This window comes from Quercus lobata, chromosome 10, assembly GCF_001633185.2.
Source record: "Quercus lobata isolate SW786 chromosome 10, ValleyOak3.0 Primary Assembly, whole genome shotgun sequence".
In the NCBI taxonomy this organism is placed as follows: domain Eukaryota; kingdom Viridiplantae; phylum Streptophyta; class Magnoliopsida; order Fagales; family Fagaceae; genus Quercus; species Quercus lobata.
In genome coordinates, this window is record NC_044913.1 from 18721244 (window position 1) to 18749187 (window position 27944).

At 39.6% G+C, this 27944-nt stretch overlaps 1 protein-coding gene across 1 annotated transcript; it reads right to left on the minus strand.

The window, feature by feature from the left end:
* Nucleotides 1-19307: 19307 nt before the first annotated feature.
* LOC115962821 (zinc finger protein ZAT4-like) lies at nucleotides 19308-22236 on the minus strand. Its single transcript, XM_031081693.1, has one exon. It carries the CDS (start codon nucleotides 21448-21450, stop codon nucleotides 19738-19740), a length of 1713 nt encoding a protein of 570 aa, XP_030937553.1. The 5' UTR covers nucleotides 21451-22236; the 3' UTR covers nucleotides 19308-19737.
* Between the last annotated feature and the right edge of the window lie 5708 nt (nucleotides 22237-27944).

Below are 27944 nucleotides of genomic sequence, written 5' to 3' on the forward strand. Positions count from 1 at the left end.
CCAATGGCTATGACTTTGGTGGGTTGAGCTTGAACCAAATTTGATCACTTGGGCTTCCTTCTATGGTACCTCAATTCTAACAAAATAAGGCTATTGAGGGAGAAAATTTCAATGAATTTTTCATCCCCATCCTTGTGTCTTTTATGTTTTGGTGGGCCCAATTGAGGTGGGTGTCAATGCAAAGAGTGGTGATTTGTGTTGTGTCAAGATAAGGGTATTTAACTATATGGGTTAATCTTAATCCAACTCATTTATAATTAAGTTAAAACTTAAAAGTTAAAACCACTCAACCTTAATACAACCATTCATTAAATGAGCTGATGTGATATAACTTCAACTTGTTCAATCGACATGTATTAAGTTAACACAAAGACATGCTCATTTCAACCAATTTAAAAATGACCCAAAAATACCACCGCACACCCTTGGTGTAATGGTCACTCCACAAGTATAAGTGCTTGTGGGGTGTAGGAGGCAAGGGCCGAGGTTCAAGTCTTTAGGAGGGAGCTTCACACACATATACACTTAGATTAGGTTAGAGTAGAATTCTATCTTGTATAAAAAAAAATGACCCAAAAATGCTTGTGGGGTGTGGGGGACAAAAGTCGAAATTCAAGTCTCCAAGAGAGAGCTTCACATACATAGACACTTAGATTATGCTAGAATATAAATTTTATATTGTATAAAAAAAATGACCCAAAAATGAAGAATTAATTAATATAACCATAGTTTTAAAAATCAAAACAGTTAAAGAACTGAAAAAGAGTCTATTTCTTTCTCGATTTTAGGTCCAGTTCTCGGTTAAACCGACCAATCCAATCTGATTTTTACAACAGTGAATATAACCATTAAAATTATTTTAATCGCTCAGTTTTATATACAATATCCAAATTTATATTGGATTAATATGATATATATACTTATATAAATTATTTAATCTTGGGTTAATTACGAGTTAAGCAAGTCAACTCAAAACTAACCTGCATAGTAATCATGTCAAAGCAAGCAAAATCATTTTGACATAAACTTATTTTCATTAAACACAACCTACAAGCAAAAAATCATGTCGTGTTTGCGGGTCATTTCAAATCATGCCACACCTAATAACGCTATCTGAAAGAATATGTGAAAATTTTGTGTGAACGGTTCACTGCCTCTTAGCAAAACTATAATTCTAATTCTTTGTTATGTGCTTTATATATATACCCACACTAGTTTAATATAAGTGCCTCCTAACAAAACTGTAATTCCAACTGCTTTATATATATATATATATATATATTTATATGTATGTGTGTATATATATATATATACACTATCTCAATATAAGTTAAATTAAATATTTCGTTCTTCTCAAAAAAAAAAAAAATTACATATTAGTTTGCCATATTATATTTTCCCACTAGTATTACAGTAAGTACTTTTAAAAATAATTTTTTATGTATAAGGATTAAATATTTTAAAGTATAAGAATGATTTTGAAACAAAAACCAAAAGTTAAATACCAAATATATAAATTAATTTTTATTAAATTTATCATAAATTTAATTGAATATTTTCAAGATTTTAATGTTTTTCATTCCTTGATCAATATAAATAAAAAGCTTTAAAAAATTGGAGGTAAAAAGCTAAAATTATTATTTTATTTTGAAATAAACTATTCCAATTGTTGGGCTCAAATTTGAGTTAACTTTCTTTTTTTAATGGGCTGGTGAAATACGGCATGGTCCAGACCAAAGTTTGGGTTGAACTTGGACAGTAAACAACTCTACATGTCTCTTTCCCTTTCTTTGGACTAGAGTTTGGGTGAAACTTTTCATAGGCCAGACCGAAGTTCATATGTATCTGTTATACTGTTTATGTCTAAAGCATTAGGGGTGGGTAGCAGCTAGTCATATAAAGTTGGTAGATCCTATTATTTCTATCTTGCCTACACAAAAAGTCTATCATGACGACAAATTTCATAATAATTAGAGTGATAGATTGTGGTTCGTCTTATAAAAAAAATAAAGTTAGTAATGATCCTATGTAAAAGTGATGTTATAATATAATTATAATTTCTCACCCTGACAATTGTGTAATTTGTTGAAAGAAAAAAGAATTATAAAATACTAATCAACATAATATAAGTAATGGTATATCAAACCAAAAAAAAAATATTTATCATATAAAATCTAATTGGGGGGATGGTAATAGGGGAGATGTTTGGGAGATTGGGATAAACAAGTTGTTGGGATGAAGCTTATTTTTAAGATTATTTAGCTTATATATTTATTATTTATTTAAAACCTTGTACTTCTTAAAGATATAACTATTTTTTTTTTAAAATCAAAATAGGTCAATAAAAACACACACATACAAATAGGTTAATCTATGCATTTAGGCAGGCAAAATTTTACTTTTAATAGGATTGGGGCTTCTTTTTTGCCTTGTGTCCACTGCTATAAATAAATTGGGATTAACCCATCTTTAATTAACACGCCCCGTTTTGCCTTGTATCCACTACCAATAATCGATTTGGAGCTACCCCATCTTCTAAATCCATATTATAAGAAATATAGTGTGCGTTTGGATGGAGCGTTTTGCTCAATCCATGCGTTCTGCATTTTTTAGTAGGTTCTATGGGTACTGTTTACTTTTCCACAAAATTCAGCAAAATATAGATTCCAATGCATTTTTGGGTCTCACAGTACTATTCACACCTTTAAAAATTATTTCGTTACAGTGTTTTTAACAATAAATTGTCAGTTTTCGGCAAATAAGCGGTATCCAAACACACTTATACTTTACATTTTCTTTTTCATTTTTGTCAATCCTAAATTATATTTTGGAGCAATACTTTTTTAGCTTCAATTTAGTTTGCTAGTTTTGAGACTTCAAGATCGACACAATCAAACCATATTTCCTTATCATTGTGTGTGGGAAAAAAAAAACAATCTCATTTTCAAAATTATCTCTTGCAATAGTTGCATGAAATGTCCCTCTAATAGAATTTGAATCCCCTAATGTGTGGGACCACATTATGTGAGAAGGCGGCTCCAAATAGTCCTTTGCCCTTTTCCTTTGCCTTGTGCCCACCATGATAACCAAATTTGAAGTTAACTTAAGCTGTAAATCCATATTATATGAAAGATATCATACTCTCTCCCTCTCACTCTCTCTCATTTTTTTCCCATTCTAAATTATATTTTGTAACAATACCTTCTAAGCTTTAATTTGATTTACTAGTTTTGAGACATCAAGATTGACAAAATCAAACCATATTTCCTTATCACAACATTTTTATTTTATAAAATCAATCTATTTTTTACGGAAGCTTAAGGATTTCAAGAATTATCTATGCAAAAATGGCATTGAACATCCCTCTCATAAACGTGGGTCCCATAGGTGCATGGGCATGGGACCCACATTATGTTAGAGGAGTGCTCTAAATAGCGCCTTGCCTCATGTTCAATATAATAGTCAAATTGCGGTTCATCCATATTGTAAATCTATATTATAAGAAAGATATTTTGCTTCTTTATTTTTCTTTTACTTTTCCCTATCCTAAATTAGATTATGGAACAATAATTTTTTACCTTTAATTTAGTTTGGTAGTTTAGAGACTTTAAGATTAAAACTGTACGGCACCAAGCTCCCTGGCCCATACAGGCCCTGGGCCCAGTCCCAATGGTACGGCGCCGAGATCCCAGGCCCATACAGGCCTTGGGCCTAGTCCCACACTGACCTTGGCACAGACCTAGTAGAAAGATCCAGATTATCCCGTGCCTTCCTTGGAGTTTCCTTAAATACGCTGACAAGTGTAGGGCATTGAGTTCCAAGAGGTGATCGGTCAAGCATTCCCGGTCAAGTATACGAATCATTCCCAGAAAAATGTGGTATGCACGGGAGACTGGGTTGCCGAACATAATCGGTCCAGAAGGAATCAAGTTCCAAGACCATAAATGCAGCACCGCCCTCTCACCTAAACATCCACTTAAATCAAATAATATTGGACCTTCAATAGCACAAACGGTGACTGTAATCATAATCTCCCCACTAACCTTGGCTACAAATAGAAGAAAGTTGGGAGAAGAAGGGGTTCAGAAAATTTGAGAGAAAAGAGTCAAGGGAGTGAATACCAACTGGGCATTGTTTTGAGTCTCTCTGCCGAGAACGACCCATAGTAGGAAATCCCCAAGCCCACTACAAATAAATTGTAAGCCCAAGTGTTATAAGGCCCAGCAGTCTTATACTTGGTTCCTACAATTGGCGCCCACCGTGGGGCTCTCCTACAAAGCAGTGGTTCGACTGAGACTCAAACAACAGAAATGTCTGAGCAGCGTTCAGGAGAGCATGCATCGAGCGGCTCCATGGGCTCTTCTCGGGGGTCAACGTGGAGGGAGAGAAGGCAGAAACGGCGGGAAGATAGGGAGCAGCCAAGAGGGGAGGAAATGTATGGACTGGGAGAGGGATCGGCTCAGACACACCGGACGGTTTCAGACGTCTCGGCACATCGGCAGTATGACGAAAGGGACCGAGAGCTAGAGCGGTTACGCAGACTGGTGATGGATTTAGAGCTGGAAGTAAGGGGTCGGCGACATGAAAGGAATCGCAACCACCAGCAAAGGAGAAACCAGGGCGAGGGCTCCAGCCAATCTAGTACGCAGCGACCCCGAGACCGATCGCGTTCCCAAGAGTCACACCGGCAACCACGGGAACCACGTCATCGGCGGAACCGTTCATGGTCGCATGGTTACGATCACCAAGGATCAGAATCCCCGGAGGAACGACAGCACCACAATGCCGCCATGGACGCCATGAGCCGAGCCTTGCGGATGGCGGCCCGGTCACCATTCTCCGATGAAATTGAACGGGCCCCAATGCCGAGCAGATTCACACGACCACCATTCAATTCATACGAAGGGAGGACAGACCCCGTGGAACATGTTAGCCATTACATCCACATGATGTCTTTGCATGCGCACAATGATGCATTGATGTGTAAAGTATTCCCCTCTAGTCTCGGCTCTACTGCACTGAGATGGTTCAATGGGCTGCGGAAGGGTTCTATACACAGCTTCGCCGAGCTGATTCAAGAGTTCGGCAGCAGGTTCGTGACATGCAGCCGAGTGCAGCAACCGGTTGACGCACTACTTTCCATGAAGATGAGGGTCGGGGAAACTCTTCGGAGTTATGCCAGCCGATACTGGGAACTCTACAACGAGATTGGGGGAGGAAACGAGAAAATTGCAGCAAGTACCTTCAGGATGGGGCTCCCTGAAGATTCTGAATTACGGGAGTCACTGACGAGAAGACCCCCCGAGGATATGAGGCAATTGATGAGACGCATAGAGGAGTACAAACGCCTGGAGGATGACCGGCTGCAAAGCAGGGGGAAAGCTCCTTTAGTAGGGAGATCTCGGCAAAGCATTCTACCGACGAAACCAAAAAGAGACTTCAGAATGCAGGAACCAGAGGTGCAGATCGACGAGGTTAATGTAGTGTTTAAGGAGCCTGTGCACAAGATCTTGGAACGGATAAAAAATGAGCCATTCTTCAGGTGGCCGAACAAAATGGGGGGCGACCCATCTCGGAGGAATCAAAACCTATATTGCACCTATCACAGAGACAAAGGGCACACCACCGAGCAGTGTCGGGTGTTAAAAGATCATCTCGGACAGCTAGTAAGGTCCGGGTACCTGAAAGAATTTGTTGTAGATTCCATTGACCGAGAAACCGGGCAGGGCGCCCAACAGAAAAAGAATCCCCTCCTACCACCCCTGGGGATAATCGAATTTATCCATGCCGCACCAAGAAGGGCAGCAGCGGCAAAAAGGGTGTTGACAGTGGCCTGCGCGGAGGGAGAATCATCCAAGAAGAAAAAAGTTGGACGGCTGTCCATCTCGTTCGGAGAAGACGATTTTGAAGGGACGGTCCAACCCCACGACGATGCTTTGGTGGTGACAGCCCGGATAGGCGGATTCCTGGTGAAAAGGGTAATGATTGATCAAGGAAGTGGGGCTGACGTCATGTACCCGGACCTCTTTGAAGGGCTCGGTTTAAAGACTCAGGATTTGGCAAAGTATGACACGCCGTTGGTCTCGTTCGACGGGAGAGTTGTAATTCCCGAGGGGCAAATCTCTCTCTCCGTGGACATGGCAGGCAAGGGAGTTATGGTTACATTTATAGTAGTCCGATCATTCGCACCATACACTGCAATCCTGGGAAGGCCTTGGATTCACGCCATGGGGGCTGTTCCGTCCACCCTTCACGTGAAAGTAAAATTTCCTACTGAGGATGGAGTTGCCGTGGTAAGGGGAAACCAACAGGTGTCAAGACAGTGCCTTGTCGCCGCGGTCAGGTGGGAAAAGGAGCAGCTCGGTCGAGCTGAGGAAAACGAGAAAGACAATTCATAGCAATTACAGAAACCCCAAGGGGAAACTGGGGCGGACGTTGCTGAGGAAGTGCTGAAGGTAAGAATTCTCCCAGATACTGACAGATATTTCCAGATAGGTACAAGCATGAATGACCGGGAAAGGATAGAGATGTTGTTATTCCTGTTACAGAACATAGATGTTTTCGCATGGAGCCCGTACGAAGTGCCTGGCGTAGATCCCGAGTTCATTGTCCACAGGCTCAACATGGATCCATTATTCCCCCCGAAGAAGCAGAAACCGAGAAGAGCGTCAAAAGAACACGTCGATGCGGTGAACTTGGAGGTACAGCGGCTGAAGGAGGCCGGGGCCATAAAGGAGATATTTTTCCCGAAGTGGTTGGCAAACACTGTCGTAGTGAAGAAGAAGAACGGGAAATGGAGAGTTTGTGTGGATTTCACAGACTTGAACAAGGCATGTCCCAAGGACCCATTCCCGATGCCCAAGATTGACCAGCTAGTAGATGCAACATGCGGGCACCCGAGGATGAGCTTCCTAGATGCCTTCCAAGGCTACCACCAGATTGCCTTGGCACTTGAAGACCGAGAAAAGACAGCATTTATCTCCCCGAATGCGAACTATCACTATGAGGTCATGCCGTTCGGATTGAAGAATACCGGGGCTACGTATCAGCGAATGATGACGAGAATGTTCCGAGAAAAAATTGGATGCACGGTTGAAGTTTATATCGACGACATGGTGGTAAAAAGCAGAATCGAATCACAGCATACCGAAGATCTCCGGGGAGTGTTCGAGATACTTCGTCGGCACAAATTGCACCTGAATGCCGAGAAGTGCACTTTCGGAGTGGGGGCTGGTAAGTTCCTGGGATACCTAATCTCTACTCGGGGAATAGAAGCTAACCCCGACCAAATAGAAGCCGTGAACCGCCTCAAACCACCAAGCAATCCCAAAGAGGTGCAAGTGCTCACTGGAATGTTAGCCGCCCTGAACCGATTTATCTCCAAGTTTGCCGATCGCTGCCGACCGTTTTATCAGCTTTTGAAAAAGTGGAAGGGGTTTCGATGGGACGAGAGCTGTGATGAAGCTTTTCGAGAACTAAAGGAATATTTGGCAAAGGCGCCGAAGTTAACGGCCCCGGAGCCCGGGGAAGATCTGTTTATGTATCTTGCAGTCACCGATCATGCCGTAAGTGCTGTATTGCTAAGGGACCGGGGAGTGCAAATGCCGGTGTATTACGTGAGCAAAACCTTGGTCGATGCCGAGACAAGGTACCTGCCTCTTGAGAAGTTAGTTTTGGCTCTGGTGTACGCCACGAGGAAGTTGCCACATTACTTCCAGGCACACACCGTGTTCGTCCTCACCGAGTATCCGTTGCAGACATTGTTGAAAAGATCCGACTTCACGGGGCGGATTGCCAAATGGGGGACTCGGTTAGGATCATTTGACATAAGATACCGACCTAGAAGCTCGGTGAAGGGACAGGTTCTCGCTGATTTCATCGCAGAATTTACGCCCAGGAATGAAGGCAAAATGATCTGTAGTGTAGAGATTCGCCCGTGGAGATTATTTGTGGACGGCGCATCAAATGCTATGGGGGCCGGGGCTGGCATTGTAGCAATCACCCCTGAGGGGATACGGCTGGAACACTCCTTCAGATTGGGGTTCAAAGCCTCGAACAACGAAGCGAATATGAAGCCCTACTGGCCGGGTTAAGGGCAGTGTTGCATCTGGGCGCGAAGGACGTAGAGATCTACTCGGACTCTCGGCTAGTTGTCCATCAGATCACAGGCGACTTCGAGGCTCGGGATCCCCGAATGAAAGCTTATCTAAGTACGGCAAAGCAGATTATCGGCCAGTTTGGAACAGTAAAGATATCCCAGGTATCCCGGTCATAAAACAAGCACGCTGACTCTCTTGCCACGTTAGCCTCATCGGCTACCGAGGACACACCAAGGCTTATCACGATAGAACTTGTAAGGGAGCCAAGCATCTCTGTGAAGAGTGTTCCCGACCAGCCCGGAGTAGAAGTTGCGCAGGTGACAGTGGCTGGTCCATGTTGGATGAACCCGATCATAGACTTCCTTGCCGAAGATAAAGTTCTAGAGGATGAGGCCGAGGCCAACAAGATTCGACGAATGGCTCCTAGGTATTGGCTGTCTTCGGACCGAAAGTTGTACCGAAGGTCCTTCGCAGGCCCTTACCTCTTGTGCCTACATCCCGAGAAAGTCAAAGAGTTTCTGACCGAGCTGCATGAGGGAGTGTGCGGCGGGCATGCTGGAGGACGATCTTTAGCACACAGGGCAATGACACAAGGGTTTTGGTGGCCATAGATGCAGAAGGATGCCGCCGAGTACGTTCGGAGTTGTGAACAGTGTCAAAAACACGCCCCAATGATCCATCATCCTGCAGGACGTCTTAATCCTGTCAGCAGCCCGTGGCCATTTGCACAATGGGGACTTGACATCCTCGGGCCTTTCCCACGAGCAACGGGGAACCGCCGTTTTGTGTTAGTGGCTGTAGATTACTTCACAAAGTGGGCTGAAGCTGAAGCCTTGGCTAATATCCGGGATACTGACGTGAAAAAATTTGTATGGAAAAACATAGTCACGAGGTTTGGGGTGCCGAATTTGCTAGTGACAGACAATGGGTTACAGTTCGACAGCAACGCTTTTCAGACTTTTTGCAGCGAGCTCGGCATCAAGAACAAGTATTCAACCCCGGCATACCCACAAAGCAACGGCCAAGCTGAAGCAGTAAACAAGACTATTTTGAACGGACTCAAGAGAAGGTTAGATGGAGCGAAAGGAAGATGGGCAGACGAGCTACCCAGTGTATTATGGGCCTACCGAACAACCCCCAGGAGATCCATGGGGGAAACCCCGTTTTCTCTGACATACGGAGCAGAAGCAGTGATACCAACCGAGGTGAGCTTATGCAGTGCACGGGTCGCCGGGTTTGACCCCGTACAGAACGCCGACCTGATGATGGAGCATTTGGATTGGCTAGAAGAATGGAGAGAGGCCACAACCGTACGGCTTGCCGAGTATCAGTAAAAGCTGGCCCAAAGGTACAACCGAAACGTGAAGAGCAGGGAATTCAGTGCTGGGGAGCTAGTGTTAAGAAGAGTAGTGGGGAACATGCGGGACATGGCTGCAGGGAAGCTTGCTCAGAGTTGGGAGGGACCATACAGAGTCACAGCCATCGCGGGTGCAGGGGCCTATTACTTGGAAGACCTTGACGAGAGACCGCTCCCCCGACCATGGAACGCCAACAACTTGAAGAAATTCTACGCATAATCATCGGTGTAGGCCAGAACTTGTATTCCATTAAAATTAAGAGCATGATGAACTTTTTTGTATATGCTGTTTTTGACTCTGTAACCGCACACCAAGAGAATTACAAACAAATCTCTAAGGACAGAAACCTGACCCTCGGCTCGATCAATATCGCCGAGCAGGTGGAAACCTTACAAACAAATCTCTAAGGACAGAAACCTGACCCTCGGCTCGATCAATATCGCCGAGTAGGTGGAAACCTTACAAACAAAACTCTAAGGACAGAAACTTGACCCTCGGCTCGATCAATATCGCCGAGCAGGTGGAAACCTTACAAACAAATCTCTAAGGACAGAAACCTGACCCTCGGCTCGATCAATATCGCCGAGCAGGTGGAAACCTTACAAACAAATCTCTAAGGACAGAAACCTGACCCTCGGCTCGATCAATATCGCCGAGCAGGTGGAAACCTTACAAACAAAACACTAAGGACAGAAACCTGACCCTCGGCTCGATCAATATCGCCGAACAGGTGAAAACCTTACAAATAAATCCTTAAGGACAGAAACCTGATTTTCGGTTAAACTCAAATCTCCGAACAGGTAGAAACCTAACAAGCGAATACTTCAAGGACGAAAACATGATTCTCGGTTAAACCAAAGCCTGATGAAAATCTAACCCTTTTACAAATACTAAATCAATCAGTGCTGTCAAAATTACACAAAGCACCGCGCAAACAGGTTTCCGGGGGTACCATTCTATTAAGCGGCCATAGCACTGGCATGATTCAAACAAAACACATAAATAGATATAAATTCATTCAACAAATTGAAGCGGAAAAAGAAAACGGACTATTAATTAAGCAAATAAAGGCAATTGTTCAGTCACCACATCCCGGTGACGTGGGCAAATAAAACCAACAAAATAAGGCAATTGTTCGGTCACCACATCCCGGTGACATAGGCAAATAAAACTGACAAAATAAAAATAAGCTAGCAAAGAAAAATGAAATTAGCTGGGAGGTTGAATTGGCGGTGTCAATTCCTGCTGGACGGTCAGTTGGAGAGGCGGATGCCCACCGAGAAGCTCCTGCACAGTCGGGATACTAGTGACTTCCATTTCCTCGGGCTCGGCGTGGGCATCGATTTGTTCGACCAGCTCCCTCATACTGGCCGTCTCCTCCTCATCAATAGCAACCGGGGCATCCTGGGCGGCAGAAGCAGGGCTCGGGAATGGAATTTGGCCGGGGTCTCTCAGTTGTGAATCCGCGGGAACTCCCATTGCTTGGAGAGCGGCAAACCAACCGGCCTCGAAACCCATATGCCGAGCCCGAGCCACCACCGGCTCTGCGGAATTTTCGGCATCAGCAAAACCGACATCGTACCATTTTTGCTCCGCGGCCCCAGGCCTGCCCGGAGGTCCGCAATCTCCTCGGCGTTGGAGGTGTTAAGGCTGATGGCTTTGGCCAGCTTGACCTCCGTCTCATTCTGCTGAGTCAGGAGCTCTGCATACCTTTTCTCGGCCAATGCCCGGTTCTTCTCCGTGGCAGCAGCCTTTTTCTTAGCAGACTCAGCAGGCTTCAGCTTTTCCTTGGCCGTTTTCACCGCTGACTCCTGCGCCTCCTTCTCGCGCTCGTTCTCCTCGGCAAGCTCCCGTGCCCTGGCAGCCACAATGTGGGCCATTTGAGCGGCCTAGCAAACATAAAGGTTAGAAAAGAAACAAAAGGAATTCTATATGAAGAAGTAGATAGACAAAAGAATTACCGCAATGGCGTGCCACTCTAACCGGCGCCCCACAGACTCCTCGGATCCATCCTCAAAAGCATGCACATCCTCGGGAAGTTGGAGAGCTTCAGCCAAAGCTTGGGCAATACGGCCGCCCTCACCCTTATCCCACATCCGAATACAGGCGGTTGAGGGCAATGGCTTGCCGTCCAGAAGGAGCTTTGGCTCCCACGCTGGAGCCACTTGGGAGGAGGACGCACCCCCCGTGCCGGCTTCGGTTGGCGGCTCGCGGATAACGATTCCACCTGTTGGTCGGGGAGGAGTCTGGACGGCGGCATTTCCCGGGACAGTGGTTGGTTGATCGGTGACTTTCTGCTTCTTTCGGGCACGTCCGGCCTGCGTAGAGGGTGAGGGCTGAGGCGCTTGTCCCTGGCCCTGGGAAGGCGAAGGCTGATTGGATTGCCCGGTACTGGGCACGAACCGTTCTATCGTCATCACCTTCCTTGATACCATCCTTCCGCTAGGTTGGATAGCCTCAGCTAGCAGGGCAGCCGCTTCTGTCACTTGTTGTTGAGGCACGACGGCAGGATTCTCGGGAACAGGCTGCTCTTGCGCTTGGCCTTCTTGCTGTATGGTTTCGTGGGCTATCTCCCTGAGGCGCCGAGATGCTCGTTCTGCGGATTCGTCTCGCAAAGGGGCTAGCTCGTCCGCACAGGTAAACCACCGACCAAATTCCCTCGCTTCCCCGGTTGTTAGCTTTGGCGGCAAAAAGTTCGCGTGCCGGACGTCTATATACGATAGCAGGGGGCTGTCAACTATGAGTGCCTGCTTGAAAGTCTGCCAGGTAGAATAAACCGGCTCCACTCCGAGGATCAAATGCGAGGCCCGGAGTTGCCCGTCCCAATGCACTTATATCTCGGAACGGAGGACGAAGTTTAAGTCGTTGACGTGGACGGGTCTGAGGTCCTGCACAAACACTTTGCCGTCTGCAAAAGAACAGGTGACCAATTAGTCTCTAACAATAAAGAATTTTTTACTCCAACAAGAAGAAAAGAAGAAGTGGAGGAAAGCAATTATGCGAGGGGGAGGGCACGAACCCACTTCACGCCGTGTAAGGGGGCAAGGGATCTCCCCGGCAAACCAATTGCCGCGCACCCTAACGTACTCCCCGGCGGAGTTCCTGTTCGAATCAGGTAGGCATGATATCAGCCGTACCCGAGCGTCTCTTGTCTTTAGGTAATAATTGGTGGCTTTGCTCCCACAGAGGCTATACATTTGGTTAATATCATGGTGGTCTAGCTGTAAGTTAAAGGTGTGGTTCAACTTATTGACACAACTGACTACCCGGTAAAAATTGGGGGGAAACTGGTCGGGGCACAGCCCATAGTAAGTGAGTGCGTTTATCAAGAGGGGATCTACGGGGAACCTGACCCCACCTTCTAAAATGGACATCAAAGGGAAGAAGGCTGTACCCTGCCCTCGGTGGAGTTCCATGTCACTCTCATGACAGTAAGCCACATCCACGTCATTGGGAATGTTAAATTTATTCCTAAAGGTGGCCAAAGCGGCCGGGGATTCTATAAGGTAAGAATAACCCATCTCTAATGCCTAAAACTACGAAAGTGAACTCAAAGAAATAAAGCTGAAGGAACAGGAAGGGGAAGAAAAACTTACTTTGGGTTCTAAGGAGGAAAAGAACACTGAGCAAGCAAGCGCACAGAAATATGGTCGGCAGAGAGTAAGCACTAAAGATCAGAGGCGAAGAAAAAATGGAATAGTGTTCAGAGGGGGACTATTTATAGAGCCAAAAAGAAATGAGGGAAGAAGAAACGCCTAATCAAGCAATAAATGGGCACAGTGTACGAACGACCCAGCGAACGCCAAGCGTAACCGATTTGCGTGCCGCTTCGGTTCGCGAACCGTCAGGCAATAATGACGACTGCGCCTGGCGCAGCGAAACGGCACGTCTTTTGAGATGAATATTAATGAAAAGTAACAGTCATAAGTCCCAAGCTAAAAGATTCCCGAGGTCGAAAGGCCCAGACAGCTACTTGATTCTTCTCGGCGACCGAGTATGAATTAAGGGGGGGCTATTGTACGGCACCAAGCTCCCTGGCCCATACAGGCCCTGGGCCCAGTCCCAATGGTGCGGCGCCGAGATCCCAGGCCCATACAGGCCTTGGGCCTAGTCCCACACTGGCCTTGGCACAGACCTAGTAGAAAGATCCAGATTATCCCGTGCCTTCCTTGGAGTTTCCTTAAATACGCTGACAAGTGTAGGGCATTGAGTTCCAAGAGGTGATCGGTCAAGCGTTCCCGGTCAAGTATACGAATCATTCCCAGAAAAATGTGGTATGCACGGGAGACTGGGTTGCCGAACATAATCGGTCCAGAAGGAATCAAGTTCCAAGACCATAAATGCAGCACCGCCCTCTCACCTAAACATCCACTTAAATCAAATAATATTGGACCTTCAATAGCACAAACGGTGACTGTAATCATAATCTCCCCACTAACCTTGGCTACAAATAGAAGAAAGTTGGGAGAAGAAGGGGTTCAAAAAATTTGAGAGAAAAGAGTCAAGGGAGTGAATACCAACTGGGCGTTGTTTTGAGTCTCTCTGCCGAGAACGACCCATAGTAGGAAATCCCCAAGTCCACTACAAATAAATTGTAAGCCCAAGTGTTATAAGGCCCAGCAGTCTTATACTTGGTTCCTACAAAAACAATCATACCATTTTACCTTATCAGCTTGCACAAAAATGTTGTACATGTAGGCATATACAATTTAAGATTGTAATGTGCAAATAATCTTACTTTGAGAAACTAAAAGAACGAAGATAATTTTTTTTTTTTAAAAACATATATATTTTTAGTGGGCTGCAATTGGCCCTATAAGATTCAAAGCTAGTAACACTAAGCACATTTTAGCACTTGGTTCAAATGGAGACAAGTCCACTCAAGTTAAGGGTCAATCAGAGACGATAGGGGTGCGCCTGGTGGATGCTCAAGTAGGTCACTAAAGCCGCTTGATCAAGACTTAAAGCTCACTCAAGTGGGCTTGGACGGAAACAGATTCAGCAAAATTTTGCAAAAAAAAACAAGAAAAACTTGTCTCAAACTCGTAGTAAGAGCCATAAAACATTGTTTGATGCTTATACCGACCAATGTGACTCTCCAAATGTGCCTATTGAAGGATTATATCATATTGTCTATAAATAGTGTTCCATATTCATGAAATTTATATAAATAATGACATTTTTTTTGTGTTTTTTAACGCACAAACAAAATTTGAGAAAATGATACATCATTAGAGAGAAATTCGTAGGATTCTTTCAAGATTGTTACTTGCAAAATTCGGACTTAGTTGTATCTAGGAGGGGATTTTCTTGGAATCCTATGGAAAATTCAATTGAGTGAGGACAAATATCATTTTAAAGATATCAAATTTGTTCATGGCCTTTAGCCTACTTCAGGTTTATGCTTTTTCCATTGATCAATCTCATTTTGAGTGTAGCCTAAGGTTTTTGAGAATTATCTCCTTCAATAGTTGCATGGAGTATCTCTCTCATAGAATGTAGGTCCCACTTTGTATGAGACCCACATTATGTGAGTGAAGCCCTCCAAATACCCCTTTTTGCCTTATGCCCCATACCTATAATCAAAATAGGGATAACTCATCTTATAATTCCATATCATACATCTTTTCTTTCTTTCTTTTTTCATTTTTTATTTTCATTTTTGCATATCCTAAATTATATTTTGGAACATCTAAATTATCCTAAATTATATTTGAGAATTATCTCCTTCAATAGTTGCATGGAGCATTTCTCTCATAGAATGCAGTTCCCACTCTGTATGAGACCCACGTTATGTGAGTGAAGCCCTCCAAATACTCCTTTTTGCCTTATGCCCCATACCTATAATCAAAATAGGGATAACTCATCTTATAATTCCATATCATGCATCTTTTCTTTCTTTTCTTTTTTTCATTTTTTATTTTCATTTTTGCATATCCTAAATTATATTTTGGAACAATACTTTTTCAGCATTTGCTAGTTGAGACTTTGAGATTGACACAATCAAACCATGTTTACGTATTGTAGTAAGTAAAAAAAACAATTCAATCTCATTTTGAGTGCCACTTTAAGGGTTTTGAGAATCATATCCTATAACAATTACATGGAGCATCCCTATTACAAAATGTGGGTGTCACAAGAATAGGGGACCTGCATTATGTGAGAGGGGTGCTCTAAATAAACCTGTCCCCACTTTTTGCCTTATACCCACTGCCTATAACCAAATTCGGGCTAACAAATATTGTAAATCCATATTATAAGATAGATATTATACTCTCCTTTTTCGTTTTTGTCCGTCCTAGATTATATTTTGGAACAACACTTTTTTAACTTTAGTTTTGTTTAGTAGTTTAAAAAATTCAAGACTGACACATTCAAACCTTGTTTCCTCATCGTGTGTGAAAAAATCAATCTTATTTTGAGTGTAGTTTAAGGATTTCGAGAATTACCTCTTAACTGCAGGAGACCCACATTATGTTAGAGAGACAAAGTTAAAATTACGATTAAACAATTTTTCACCATTTTTAAACACCTCAAAATTTTGAGACAACCAATAATTTATTGAGTCACGTTAACAATTCATTTTAGGAAAGTTTTGATATCACTTTTATAGGAAACGAAAAAAGCTGTCAAAACATTAATTTTTTTTTTCCCATAAAAACTTTCTTTAACTAGATTCTTAACCAGTGCCCTAAAAGCACTCGTTAGCATTTCCCTAATATATATATATATATATATATATATAAAACCGAAGCCTCTGCTGGCACCACAATTTTCCACGTCAGCACAATATTTAAAAAATAAAAAATATAAATATAAATATTATAATACCTCAAAACCCTAGCAACCTTACCCCTTTCTCAAGTTAAGAAATATAAAGCTATAGTTTCTGCAAACTCTCTCTCTCCAAACGTAAAAATTCAACCCTTTTAATTTCTCTTTATATTTTTGAGGCTTATATAGATTAATAGTGAGTTATACTGATTTTGTTTTTTGTGTGTGTGTATAGATTGTTTATAAATACAACGTTATATGTTCTCTTTTTGTAAATCCTTGCCCAATGCTCTGTGTAGATGTACACGCTGTGGAATTAGTTCAAAGTCTACTCCGATGATGCGTCGTGGGCCAGCTGGTCCGAGGACTTTGTGTAATGCATGTGGACTCAAGTGGGCCAACAAGGTTTGCACAATCACAAAAAATATACTGATTGATTTTTCTTTTTTTCCTTTAAACGGATATATGCATACAAAAAAAATCTGTATATCGAGTGCATGGTGAGTCATAGTATTGGTTGCATAATTGAAGGCCTTAGAGAGATAAGTGTTGCAATTTGGAACAGCAATACAAAAGACGATTTCATTGGCAGCAGAAAGTAATTACTTTGTCTCATATTTTTGTTTTTTGAATTGATTTTGTGTGCTTTTTAGACCCTTTTGGATCAATTTTGTTAATTGGGTGTTTTTTTTTTTTTTTGATAGGGTCCAATTGGGGAAGGTTCTTCCAAAGGGTTATGACGACCGCACTTGGTGTCTGTATACTAATAGTGGGGGGTAAGTGCTATAAATTACTAACCCTTTTAAGTGTATAATTTGTTTCTAAAATTATCTATAATATTTTGTCCTCCAAAAATTTTATCTCTTTAATTTTAGTATATTGTGTTTCTTAAGTTATAGACAGATTTTCTTTGTTTCTTATTTTCAATAATAAATCATTTTATTGCAATACCGGTAATTGTATGAGAAATCCAATATGTTCATATCTCTATAGAATAGAGAATAGTAGAAACCAATTTTATTACAACTACTTAAATTGAGTTGACTTAATTCCGTACAATTACAAAGTATAGCATGAAAGATAATGGAATTAATTATTGTAATTTTTATTTTCTTTCCATGTTTTGAATTTCCATGTTTTTATTGTTGATGAGATATTAAGGCTCAGTTGCATAATATGTGTAAATTTTTCAGAAGGCTACTTTAAATAGTAAATCAATGTGTCTCTTACATTTGGGTATTAGTTAGAATTATTTTCAAATGATTGTACCAATAAAAGTGAATGTGTATAAATTTTGTTTAACTATCCCGTGCATCGCACGGGTTAGCGACTAGTTTATTATAATATAAGAACCGGAAGTCCTGAGACAATTGATAATTTATTACTTTAAATTGTTGTAACAAAGATACCCGTTCAAATCCAAGGGTTTTTATTGAATTTGAGTAAGTCATTTTCTTTTAACCATCCCTTGTAAAAATACATGGGGCATATCTGGTGGAGGGGCTAAGTGAGAATGCAATGTTGGATCATGAAGTTCCCAAAATAAATTAAACAAACACCTTGAAAACAATGTATATTATACTTTTCAATCACAACCTCATTAAAAGTCTTTTAAAGTTTCCAATTTTTTATACAGACGTGAATATGCAATATAGATTTTTCTATTTTGCTAAGCATTATAGACTTTAAGAAAAAGTCTAAAAAAATAAATCCAATTTTTCTAACACTAGGGTTGACTTTTTATGTTAAATCTGACTCAACTTCACAATACGAAGACAAACGGCTCTGTTCTTGCTTGGATCGAAAAAAGGCCCAATAGTTTGATGACATAGTTTCTCACATCTTGAGGAACAATAATATAATGCCATGTGTCATTTTCTGGCTATGCAAGCATATCTCTCTCATATTGATATTTGACCAAAAGTGACCTTGAGGTTGCTGAAAGCCTAATTACATCAGCAAAGCTTTCTTGGTAGTTAGTTCTTTGTACTATTTGACAAAGCAGTACCAACTGCCAGCTACTTGAGCAAAGTGAAAGTGTGATACATACAACCACTCCCTCATATTTTGCCAAACAAAAAAGCACTTTGACAACAAGGAAGATCTATACATTTATCCACCTTATTAATTCTATATAATAAAAGTCGGGTTTAGAAATCGTGAATGTGTCAAAGTAACTTTCTTCTCTCAACAAGAAATGGTTAAATTCTCACCAATAAGTTAAATTCTCACCAATAAAAGAATTCGCTTGAGGTAAAAATCTATTAGCTAAGTTTCAAGAAATTTAAAATTTTAATTATTTTTATCATCTTTCATAATTTTGTATTTTACTATAGTAAAACTTATGCATTACATATCATTTCATTTCGATAATTTAATCTAGATGAAACACGTTTAAAGTTTCAAGTGGCTCACATTTCAATATATATTTCTTTTACATAGATTTTTTAATTATATTGTGTGTCTCATGAGCATACTACAAGTAAATCAATAAAAAATAAACTATCTCAAACAATCACTTTTAGTAGGAAAGCAAGTAAGAAAGTTTGAGCCAATTGTAATTACTGTTTTTTTTTTTTTGTTAATCTTTCCACATATATGTGGTCACTAGTCAGGCCAAAAAAGCTTGCGTGCTCGATGATCAACCTAAAAATTACTGTGATTTGTAGTTAAATTCAAGTTTTTCACAATTAACTACAATTTACTTCTTGATGCATGGTTTGGTCATCTATTATAAAGTATGATATTTTCAAGTGAGAAGTCGCCTGTACCGGCTTTATCTTGTAGAAATAACTCCAACATGTTGTATCTTGTGGTCCATTCCCTCTTTTGCTATAAAGAAAATATAAATATTTATGGTATTTTCTATAGAGCATAGTATATATATGCAGCATTGAGATTTAATAGCACCCGTGTACACTAAGTTTGAGAAGGAAAGAAGGGAGTGAGTGAGTGAGATAGGTAGTCATGATTTATGGTGGGTGACTAAACACCCACCTTGAGCTCACATGCCATCTTTATGTACATTATAAAATTGCTTTTAAACTCCTCATGACTTCACATACCCCCAATGCAAATTTTCAACACCTCACTCATTTTCTATTTGGTGCCAAGAAAAAATAATTACCACAAAACAAAACACCTTTTAGTGTTTATGTGAAGAAAAGGTACATTTTTCTAGTAGAAGCTTAAGCATGAGAGGAAAATGTAAAATCAAGTTACAATATTGAAGTTTGGAAGTGAAGCATCAAACATATTGATGAACTTGTAATGTGCAGGAATGTATCTTATTCTATGACAGGAAAAAACCAAAAAAGTAACCATATAGTAAAGAAAGTGTTAAACAAAAACTTATCTATGAAATTTGAAGTTGTTCTTGAAGGCGATGAGCAGTAATATGCCTTGGTGCATAGTTGAATCCTGTAAAGAATTAATGAAATAGTATCCAGAAACTTGTCTGTACACTTGTGAAACTTTATTGGGAGCCATGGCCAGGACCAGGAAGTTCAGTTAGAGATCAAACTCACTAGGGCCTCATGCTTGTGGGTGCTTCCCACCCACCATGGCGTGAACCCAACATGTCCATTGTTCTCTTCTTCAACAGGAGCAGGCAGATTGAGATCAAGAAAGTCTTGAATTTCTGGAACTGGTTTCTGAATTACAATGGTTGGATTGTTTCTAGCCTCTGAGACAGCAACCAAGTGGGATCTTTTGTGACCTCCCAAGGCTTGGCCTGATGGAAAAACTTTGAGGCAAATTGGGCACTCATGCCCATTACTCTTCTTGGACCCAATACCTGTTTCAGTCTTTACATCACAAACAGCCACTCTGTCTTGCTCAGTAGGTTTCTCATTGTAGCCTGATTTGATAAGCTTACTGTCTGCTGAAGGGTCAAGAGAGAGTTCAGTTTCAATGCTGTTTTCACTACCCTCGATTCTTGTAGCAAAGCAACCTTTGATCTTTTTATGGCTAGCTCTGTGCCCTCCAAGAGCTTGGTATGAGTGAAAAACTTTGTTGCAAGTAGTACACTCAAATTTACTCCTCTTATGTGAACTCTTGCTGAATTCAGAATCCAAATCATCTGTGTTCAATTTTTTCAAAGGATCTGAGTTCAATTCAGGATCATAGGAATTGCCAACCTTTTTCTTGCTTGAGTTACACTCAACGGAAGCCAATTGAGCTTGATCTGATGCAGTTTCCTTAGAGAAAACTTTCCCCAATTTAACTTCAGAATCCTCAAATCCTAACTGATCATCAATCTGAGACTTCTTCATCATATCATTCTTGAAAATCCCATCAGTGGAAACTTCAGTTTCAGTCATTCTGGACAGAGTTCTTAAATTGCCAGGAGCACAGAATTCTGACTCTTTCCCTTGGACATCCTCAAAATCCAAATTACCAAGCTCCAACTTCTTATCACTAAGTTTCTTCACTTGAAAATTCTTATTACCATTAAACACAGAAGTCTTGCCCACACTTTTAGTAATCAGATTAGTTTGAAAAGATTCTGGAGCTTCTAAGTAAACAGAATTATTATCAGAAGACTCAGCAGCAGAATTCAAACCACCCCAATGACCGACATCCCTAGAAAGCATCATCAAGCACATAGCAACCTCTTCTTGTTCTTGCTCAATCTCAGAAACAGAAGAGGAAGCATTGGCAAAAGACAAAGAAGAAGAGGTTGCAGCAGCCATGTACCTTGTTGTTCTTCTTTCTGATCTCCTCTTTTTATTTGGAGCAGTGGTTTCATTGTCAGATTGGCTGTCTATGACCGGCTTCTGGTTAGCACTAGTCCATGAATCTTGATCATCCAAGCTACTGGAACCTTTTTCTTTCTCTGAGTGACACTTCATGTGACCAAACAGAGCTTTCCAAGACTGGAACTCTTTCCCACATTCTTTGCAGAACCTGTTATGGAGTGAAAAAGTATTTTCACTTGAATCTGCAAGCCTCTTAGTCTTCTTGGGGTTCTCTCTAAGACCATAACCAGCTTGAGTCTCAGGTTCCATACCCAACTCAGCGTTAGTGTGCTTTCTTCCTTTCTTGGAAGGGGAGAGCTTTGTTTTGCTGAGCTTTTTATCTTTTTCAGCAGAATTATTGGTCAAATGAGACCTCATGTGACCTCCCAAGGATCTACCACAAGGGAAGGTCTTGCTGCAGAACTTGCACATATATTTGAATTCTTGAACTTCTTCCATTGAATTATAGTTACAATTCATCAAAGAAAAACAAGGATCAGAGGAGCAAATGAAACTTCAATTCTATCACAGAATTTCAGACAATGGTATTTCTTTTTGTCTTTTTGGTCTTACTATACTAAAAAAGGCCAAAATGGCAATGAAACAGAGGACCACAAGGTAAAGAGAGAACAAGATCCAGATCAGAACAATCAAAGGTGAAAGCTCAAATCTTGTGAAGAAGTTTGTGTTAGATCACGGTTGTTCTTGCTTTCTGAACTAAGCAGAGAATAACCCATCTCAGATTTCAAAGAATTATAAAGGAAAAAACAAGATCTGATATGCACAAACAAAGAAAGAAAAAGGCAAGGACAGGCTTAGTAAATGTGCACTATGCAGTAGCTTTGTCTCACCGTATTGGCTGTTTCTTGGGTAGTTGAAATTGGAAGGAAAAAAAATCAAAACTTTGGAAGAAGGTGGAGGGAGTGGAAGGGTCTGTTTCTGTTACCTTTGCTGCTAATGATAGTGATGAACAAGCCTAGTAGGAAAAATTAAAAAGACTAAAAAAAGTGAGTGAGTGAGTGAAGCGTTTGTTTCTCCTCTCTCTCACTACTTTCTCCGTCTCTGTTTCTCTCTCTAAGCTTGACTATATTTGGAGGAGAGAAATCCATGCATGGAAGCAAAGATTAAAAAAGAAATAACAACAACAACAAAGAGAGAGAAAGAGAGAAGAGGTAAAGGAGTGGAAAGAAAGCAGCACGTGTACTCAACTGAGGATACTACGCCACCCCAAATCTAATGGCTTGAGATTTGTCCAAGTGAGCATCCCTATGGGCTCACAAACTAACTGCCATCCTTAACTATTCCTTCCTTTGTCTTGCTATTTATGAATAGCTTAGCCCCACTCTCTCTCTCTCTCTCTCTCTCTCTCCATAAAAATCTCTAGTACCACAAATAAATTCATAATTTTTGTCACAATTAAAAAAAAGGCAAGTTTTATGTAAAAGTAACAGACAATCAGTCATAATTTGATAGAAGAGTTATGGTAATAACTCTTCTACGTGGTTGATTGAATAGTGTAAAAGTAACAGACAACCAGTTACATTTCATCACATAGAAGAATTATGACAACAACTCTCCCATGTGGCTGACTCAGTGGTGGAGAAAAAGTGATAAATACATATAAAAGTAATAGACAACTAATCATAATCTATCGCGTAGAAAAAGTTATGCCAAAAATTGAGGCTAAATTTGGGTACTAGAAGTCTATAACTACCCTCATATTTCACCTACACGCACTCTGCAGAAACAGTACACACAGCGCAAGTGTAAAGTTCCACTCTCTGCCCTGGCCGTTATTCTTTTGGACTTTCTTCACTTTTTTTTTAAATTAAATTTTCCAAAGAAAATAAAAGATTTTCCATGTAGGGTCCCCCCAAGTTTATCCTCAAACCAGTACCTTCTATTTCCAAGTAAGGCAGGCCCATATCTATGTGCCTGAGTCTATATTAATCATCTTTCTTGGTACACTAAAGGGTATTCAAGTAATTCAATTTTTTTTTGGCTGTGATGATTGGATTGGTAATGGTACTGGTAGGTGATGAAATTGGGAGAAAAGTTCTTATTAAGCATTTGCACCAATTTAAGTACTTGAAAAAGAGTGCTGCTACAAGCTGCAATGTTGTGTAAGCTTTGCACCAGTGCAGCTATATCTATTTATTCAACTCTTATCCTTGGAAATGAATCACCCAAAACATCTTTACTGCAAGAGCCAAATTGATCCAGCTAGCTTATTAGGTTACCATGGATGGAATAAATTATGTTTGATTTGGTACCCTTTGAAATTATTCGTTGGATAGAGCTAAAGACATGGAAACCATCTTCCATATGAGGTCATTCTTGTGGAAATTTACTAGGCATTCAACCAACCAAAATTAAGTAGCTAAAGTTCTGGCATGTCTAGCACCTTTTGACATTTTCTATGTAATTAGAAATTTTTTATTCTTGGAAGTAATATAATTTCACTTTCTATGATTCTTTTTTTTTTTTTTTTTCTTTTTCTAAAAATGTTCCTTCCTATGGTTTATAAGTTCTTTCTAAACCTAGTTGAACAATAATTATTTAGTAAATCAGATATATGCATTATCTTTCTTATATAACAAATTTTAGTGTGAGACCCACACACTATGAGAGGGTTTAATTATGGCAATATATATTGTTCAGAAATGAAAACTATAATCTCTTATATATTTAACTTCAATTAGAAATTGTGAAGTGGAGGTTGTGACATTAAAAAAAGAGTGATATTAGGAATACTACAATTTTTAGTACATAATCTTTACAAACCTTATCTCAAAAAAAAAAAGTTTAGACATTCATTTGCTATCTTTTTTTGAAATTCACAAATCACGTTAATTATCACATTAGTTCCTAAAGATTATGTCGGTATTATTTTTCCACAAAATAATAAGACAAAAAAATAATGACGTATATGCAAGGAAAAAAAATATCAAGAACTTTTTTCTACACTTTATAATGAAGAGAAAAACAAACCTTAGGAACAGGTTGTTTGTTTTTTCTTTATTTTGTTTTTGTTGTTCTTTTCAGAGAAGTATAATATGGTAAGCACCAATTATTTCACTATGTAGATCCCTTTAGATGAAACTTTATCCCGAGTGTTAGTATATGTCCTACTCACAAGCCATTTGTACACAACTAAATCCTCTATGGAGGTCAAATTTATGGAAAGCCTTTTTCTCTCTTTCATTATGAGCCTGCAGGTTGAAAAGAACTTGTTTAAAAGTATTCTAAATAATCTACCATAAATTACAAAAAAGAAGATAAGAATTTTACAGAATACAAAGTATATACACAAACTAAGGGAAACAATTTAATTGCTAATCCATTTGTATCTTCCTAGTTTAGACCATTTAATTAATTAGTACAAGCTGGGGTCTGAATGTTACTATATTAGTTCATGTTTCACTATGTTGTTGTTACAACTTGGCCAGCATGGCTGAGCAGCGAGCGGCGTTGCCGGCCATTGTTCGCCAAGCCGGCTCTCATTGCACTAACTGTAATATTAATGTCTTATTAGCAACTATTAAACATAATTAAACTGAATAAATTCCTGCCTTTGTGCCCTTCTTGCCGGCATTTTAGTACAATGTTTAGCTGTACTTTGTTTATTAGATTTTTCCTTCTTCATCTCCTTTTTCTGTTTACAATGTCATGGATGATAGAGAAGTTTCATATAAAAATCACAAAGTGATTAAATAAGAGTGTGCAAAATGCAATCGCTTTTTGGCATACTAATTTTATAATGGAACATGTGGATGCATCATGTGTGCCTACAATGGCCTGTGTGTGTGTGCACTATAACGTGTAAACCAATTATGCAATGGTTAATTATTGATGAACCACTTCAAATATATTATACACATATTCAGGTTCTAGGTTGTGTTGAAGCAGTGACTGTTCGGAAAATGAAATTTGTTTCTTTTTCAAAGAACAGCATTATTGAACACAGAAGTCACCTATACAGAAATATTATATGCCTTGTATTAGTGTCAAAATAGCACAAAATGTATGTCATATATATTTCATTTCAATAATGTTAAATGTGTTTTCAGTTTTTTAACTTTAGCAAAAGCGGTAGCAAAGGCCCAAAAACTAGAAAGAAAAATTTGAACAGAAGCAAACTTATGATTGCATGCAACATCAAGCATGCTTTCAAATTTTACTTATATAACTTAACAAGGCTTCTAAACCACCCACTTCTTGGCCCTTTTGACTTTTTTCTCTCTTTTTAACCCTTCCTTTTCTTTAATATCCCTGTTAAACTCTTTTGGGGTTCTCTTTTTTCAGGGGAGGTGCTCAACTACTGGCCTATATGTCAAAGAAATAATATGTATGATTTGCACACTGGCTTCTACCTATAGAAACTTCACTTGAGAGTGAAGTGTGCTGGCCCTTCAAAAGTGATGCTCAAATTGACAAGTACACTCCTTCCAAGGAAAGACTGGCCACTCCTTGTCTTCTACCACTTCTACTGTGTTAACACTAAGATAAGATGCTCCACTTTGTCTTTGGCTTTATGCTTCCTCAGGCTACCCTCTATTCCTCACCATCCATGGCAAAATCCTAATTACCATTATGGGTGGGACATAGAGTTGGTCTCACTTTTGGACCTTCTTAGCCCTTCCACCAGCTCTATCCACTTCTCATCTATCCAAATCTTCTAATCTTTTTGTGCCTTCTCTCTTCATACTTTTGTCAACACCCAATACATCCTTTGTCTATTATAACTATACAGCTGCTCCATCTTGTAAATTTCTTTATCCACAAGGAAATGACCTATTCAATTGTGATATATCATATATATATATATATATATATATTGCTACAATGTACCAAGTGAAGCTTAGGGTTTTGAGGGTGTGCTAGCTTAATGGCTGATGTTATAATAAAGGACTGAAAAATTGCAATGTGAAAATTGATAAGAAGGCATGCAATGTGTATGCCCTTCCACATAGCCATCACGCTTGTCAAATATAAGTGCAATTTAGCATGCACAATAAGTGATTAAAGAAATAAAATTATTAGAAATATCTTTGATGATCAAGGACAACCTTAACAATTGCCTAAAATGCGTCAGCTATATCACACTGTTTCATATTTCTTGACTGATCAGTTAGCTAAGCTCACACGGCCACAATTATCAGTGATTAAAGAAATAAAATGATTACAAAGTTGCATCAATTACAAGCATATTAAAGCTTTAATAAAATCACAAGCTAGTAGTCTTAGCGGTTGGGGCAATTCTACTCAAACAGCTTTTAGTAGCAAGTCAAATAGTATTTGCTTAGTTAGATACAAAATTGCTTATTTAAATACATAAACAGAGTCAAGCTTTAGATTATCAAAAAAGAAAGAAAAGAGACAAGCTCTAATAGAGAGTGGAATAGCACAAGTTTCTTCCAAATCCAACATCTTTATGAAACCTCTCTCTCTGCCCATTGATTCCATAGGAGGATGGTGCATTTTGGTTTGTTTTTGAGTATTATATACATGAAGCAACTACTACATGTCTTAATTTTGGCCCAATCATAAAAGGTGCATGTGTTCCTTCATAAAAGTAATAATGGTGCCTATGTTATTAGAGAACAAGTACTCACCAGCAATGCTTAGGGTATACTCAAAAGTCAGTGAATTTTTAGAAGAGAATTGTATTGAGGGGAAAAAAAAACTATTATGTGGGATCCATTTTCTTACCTTATGTTTGGGATGAAATGGTGGGTATGGGTTTGGGATAAGAACATGTCCAAAACCCCCATTACTATCACTCCAATTATGTTTATTGGTTGCTTTTTCATCAACTAAGCAAGAAGTCATTTACATAGTCGTAAATACCTAATCCATAGCCATGTGGGTCTAAGAATCAAAGAGTAGTTCATATAAATATAACCATTCCATTAGGTGCCTCTTTTAACCATATCCTAGAATTCTTGTTTTTCTCCTCTCAGTTTTCTCCTCATCATTAATCCTTGCTTGACCTTAGAAACACCTTTTTTTAGAATTTAAAAAATAAAAAATAAAAATCACACACAGCTAATATTTAGGTGTACTTGGAAGGGTGGTCCTTATGTATAGTTACAAGTAAGATATTGTCAAAAACTCAAAAGTGGCTTATTCTAAAATCAAATGCCCACAAACTATATCACATTTCTAATTAATGCTAAATGCAAGTTCATTTTCAAACTCATTCAATTGTCAAAGTTTAATCATACTCAAGACAAAATGAAAGATATATTTATTTTCGGTGGTCAAGTAACATCACTTTTCCCAATTATACAAAACATATCCTTGAAGCAAATGAAATGGAATCTCCCATTTAAAACTTTGTAATTGTCAAATTGTTATGAATAAATTTCAGGAAAATCTTTTTTACCATTGACCCTAAACCGTAAAAGCTGGCATTTATGTTTTCTTGGCATCGATATAGAAAACCATAGTTAAGAAAAAGAAAAATTGGGAATCATTTTAAAAATTGAAATATTTTGTTATGGTTATTAATAGGAGAAAGACTTAAGCTGTTAAGTTTATTCCAAACCTTCAATAGGGCTTTTTTTTTTTTTTTTTTTTTTTTAAAGAAGAAACTCAATAGGTTGATTGTAATTTCAGTTGAAGTTTAAGAGAGTAATTATTTTCTGAAATCTCAAGGGAGGTCAATGACTTGATGTATTTCACCTTTTTCTTTTTCTTTTTTTCCTTTTTATTGAAAGGTCACAGAGTCACCACCAAACTCTTTAGTTCAAGTGGTACCTCCCCATGCACCAAATGTCTGAAGGGTTGAGTGGTTCGCGTAATAGTAGGAGCCATTTCTAATCAATATAATAATAAATAAAGGGGCCATAGAGTCTATGAGCTATTAGGCTACAAAATGAGAGGAAGCTCTACCCCTTCCCTTAAACCTATCTCAGGGCCTCCCCTTGTTGAAGCCGGGATTCAATTTCAAGTGTTTTATTTCTTAACAA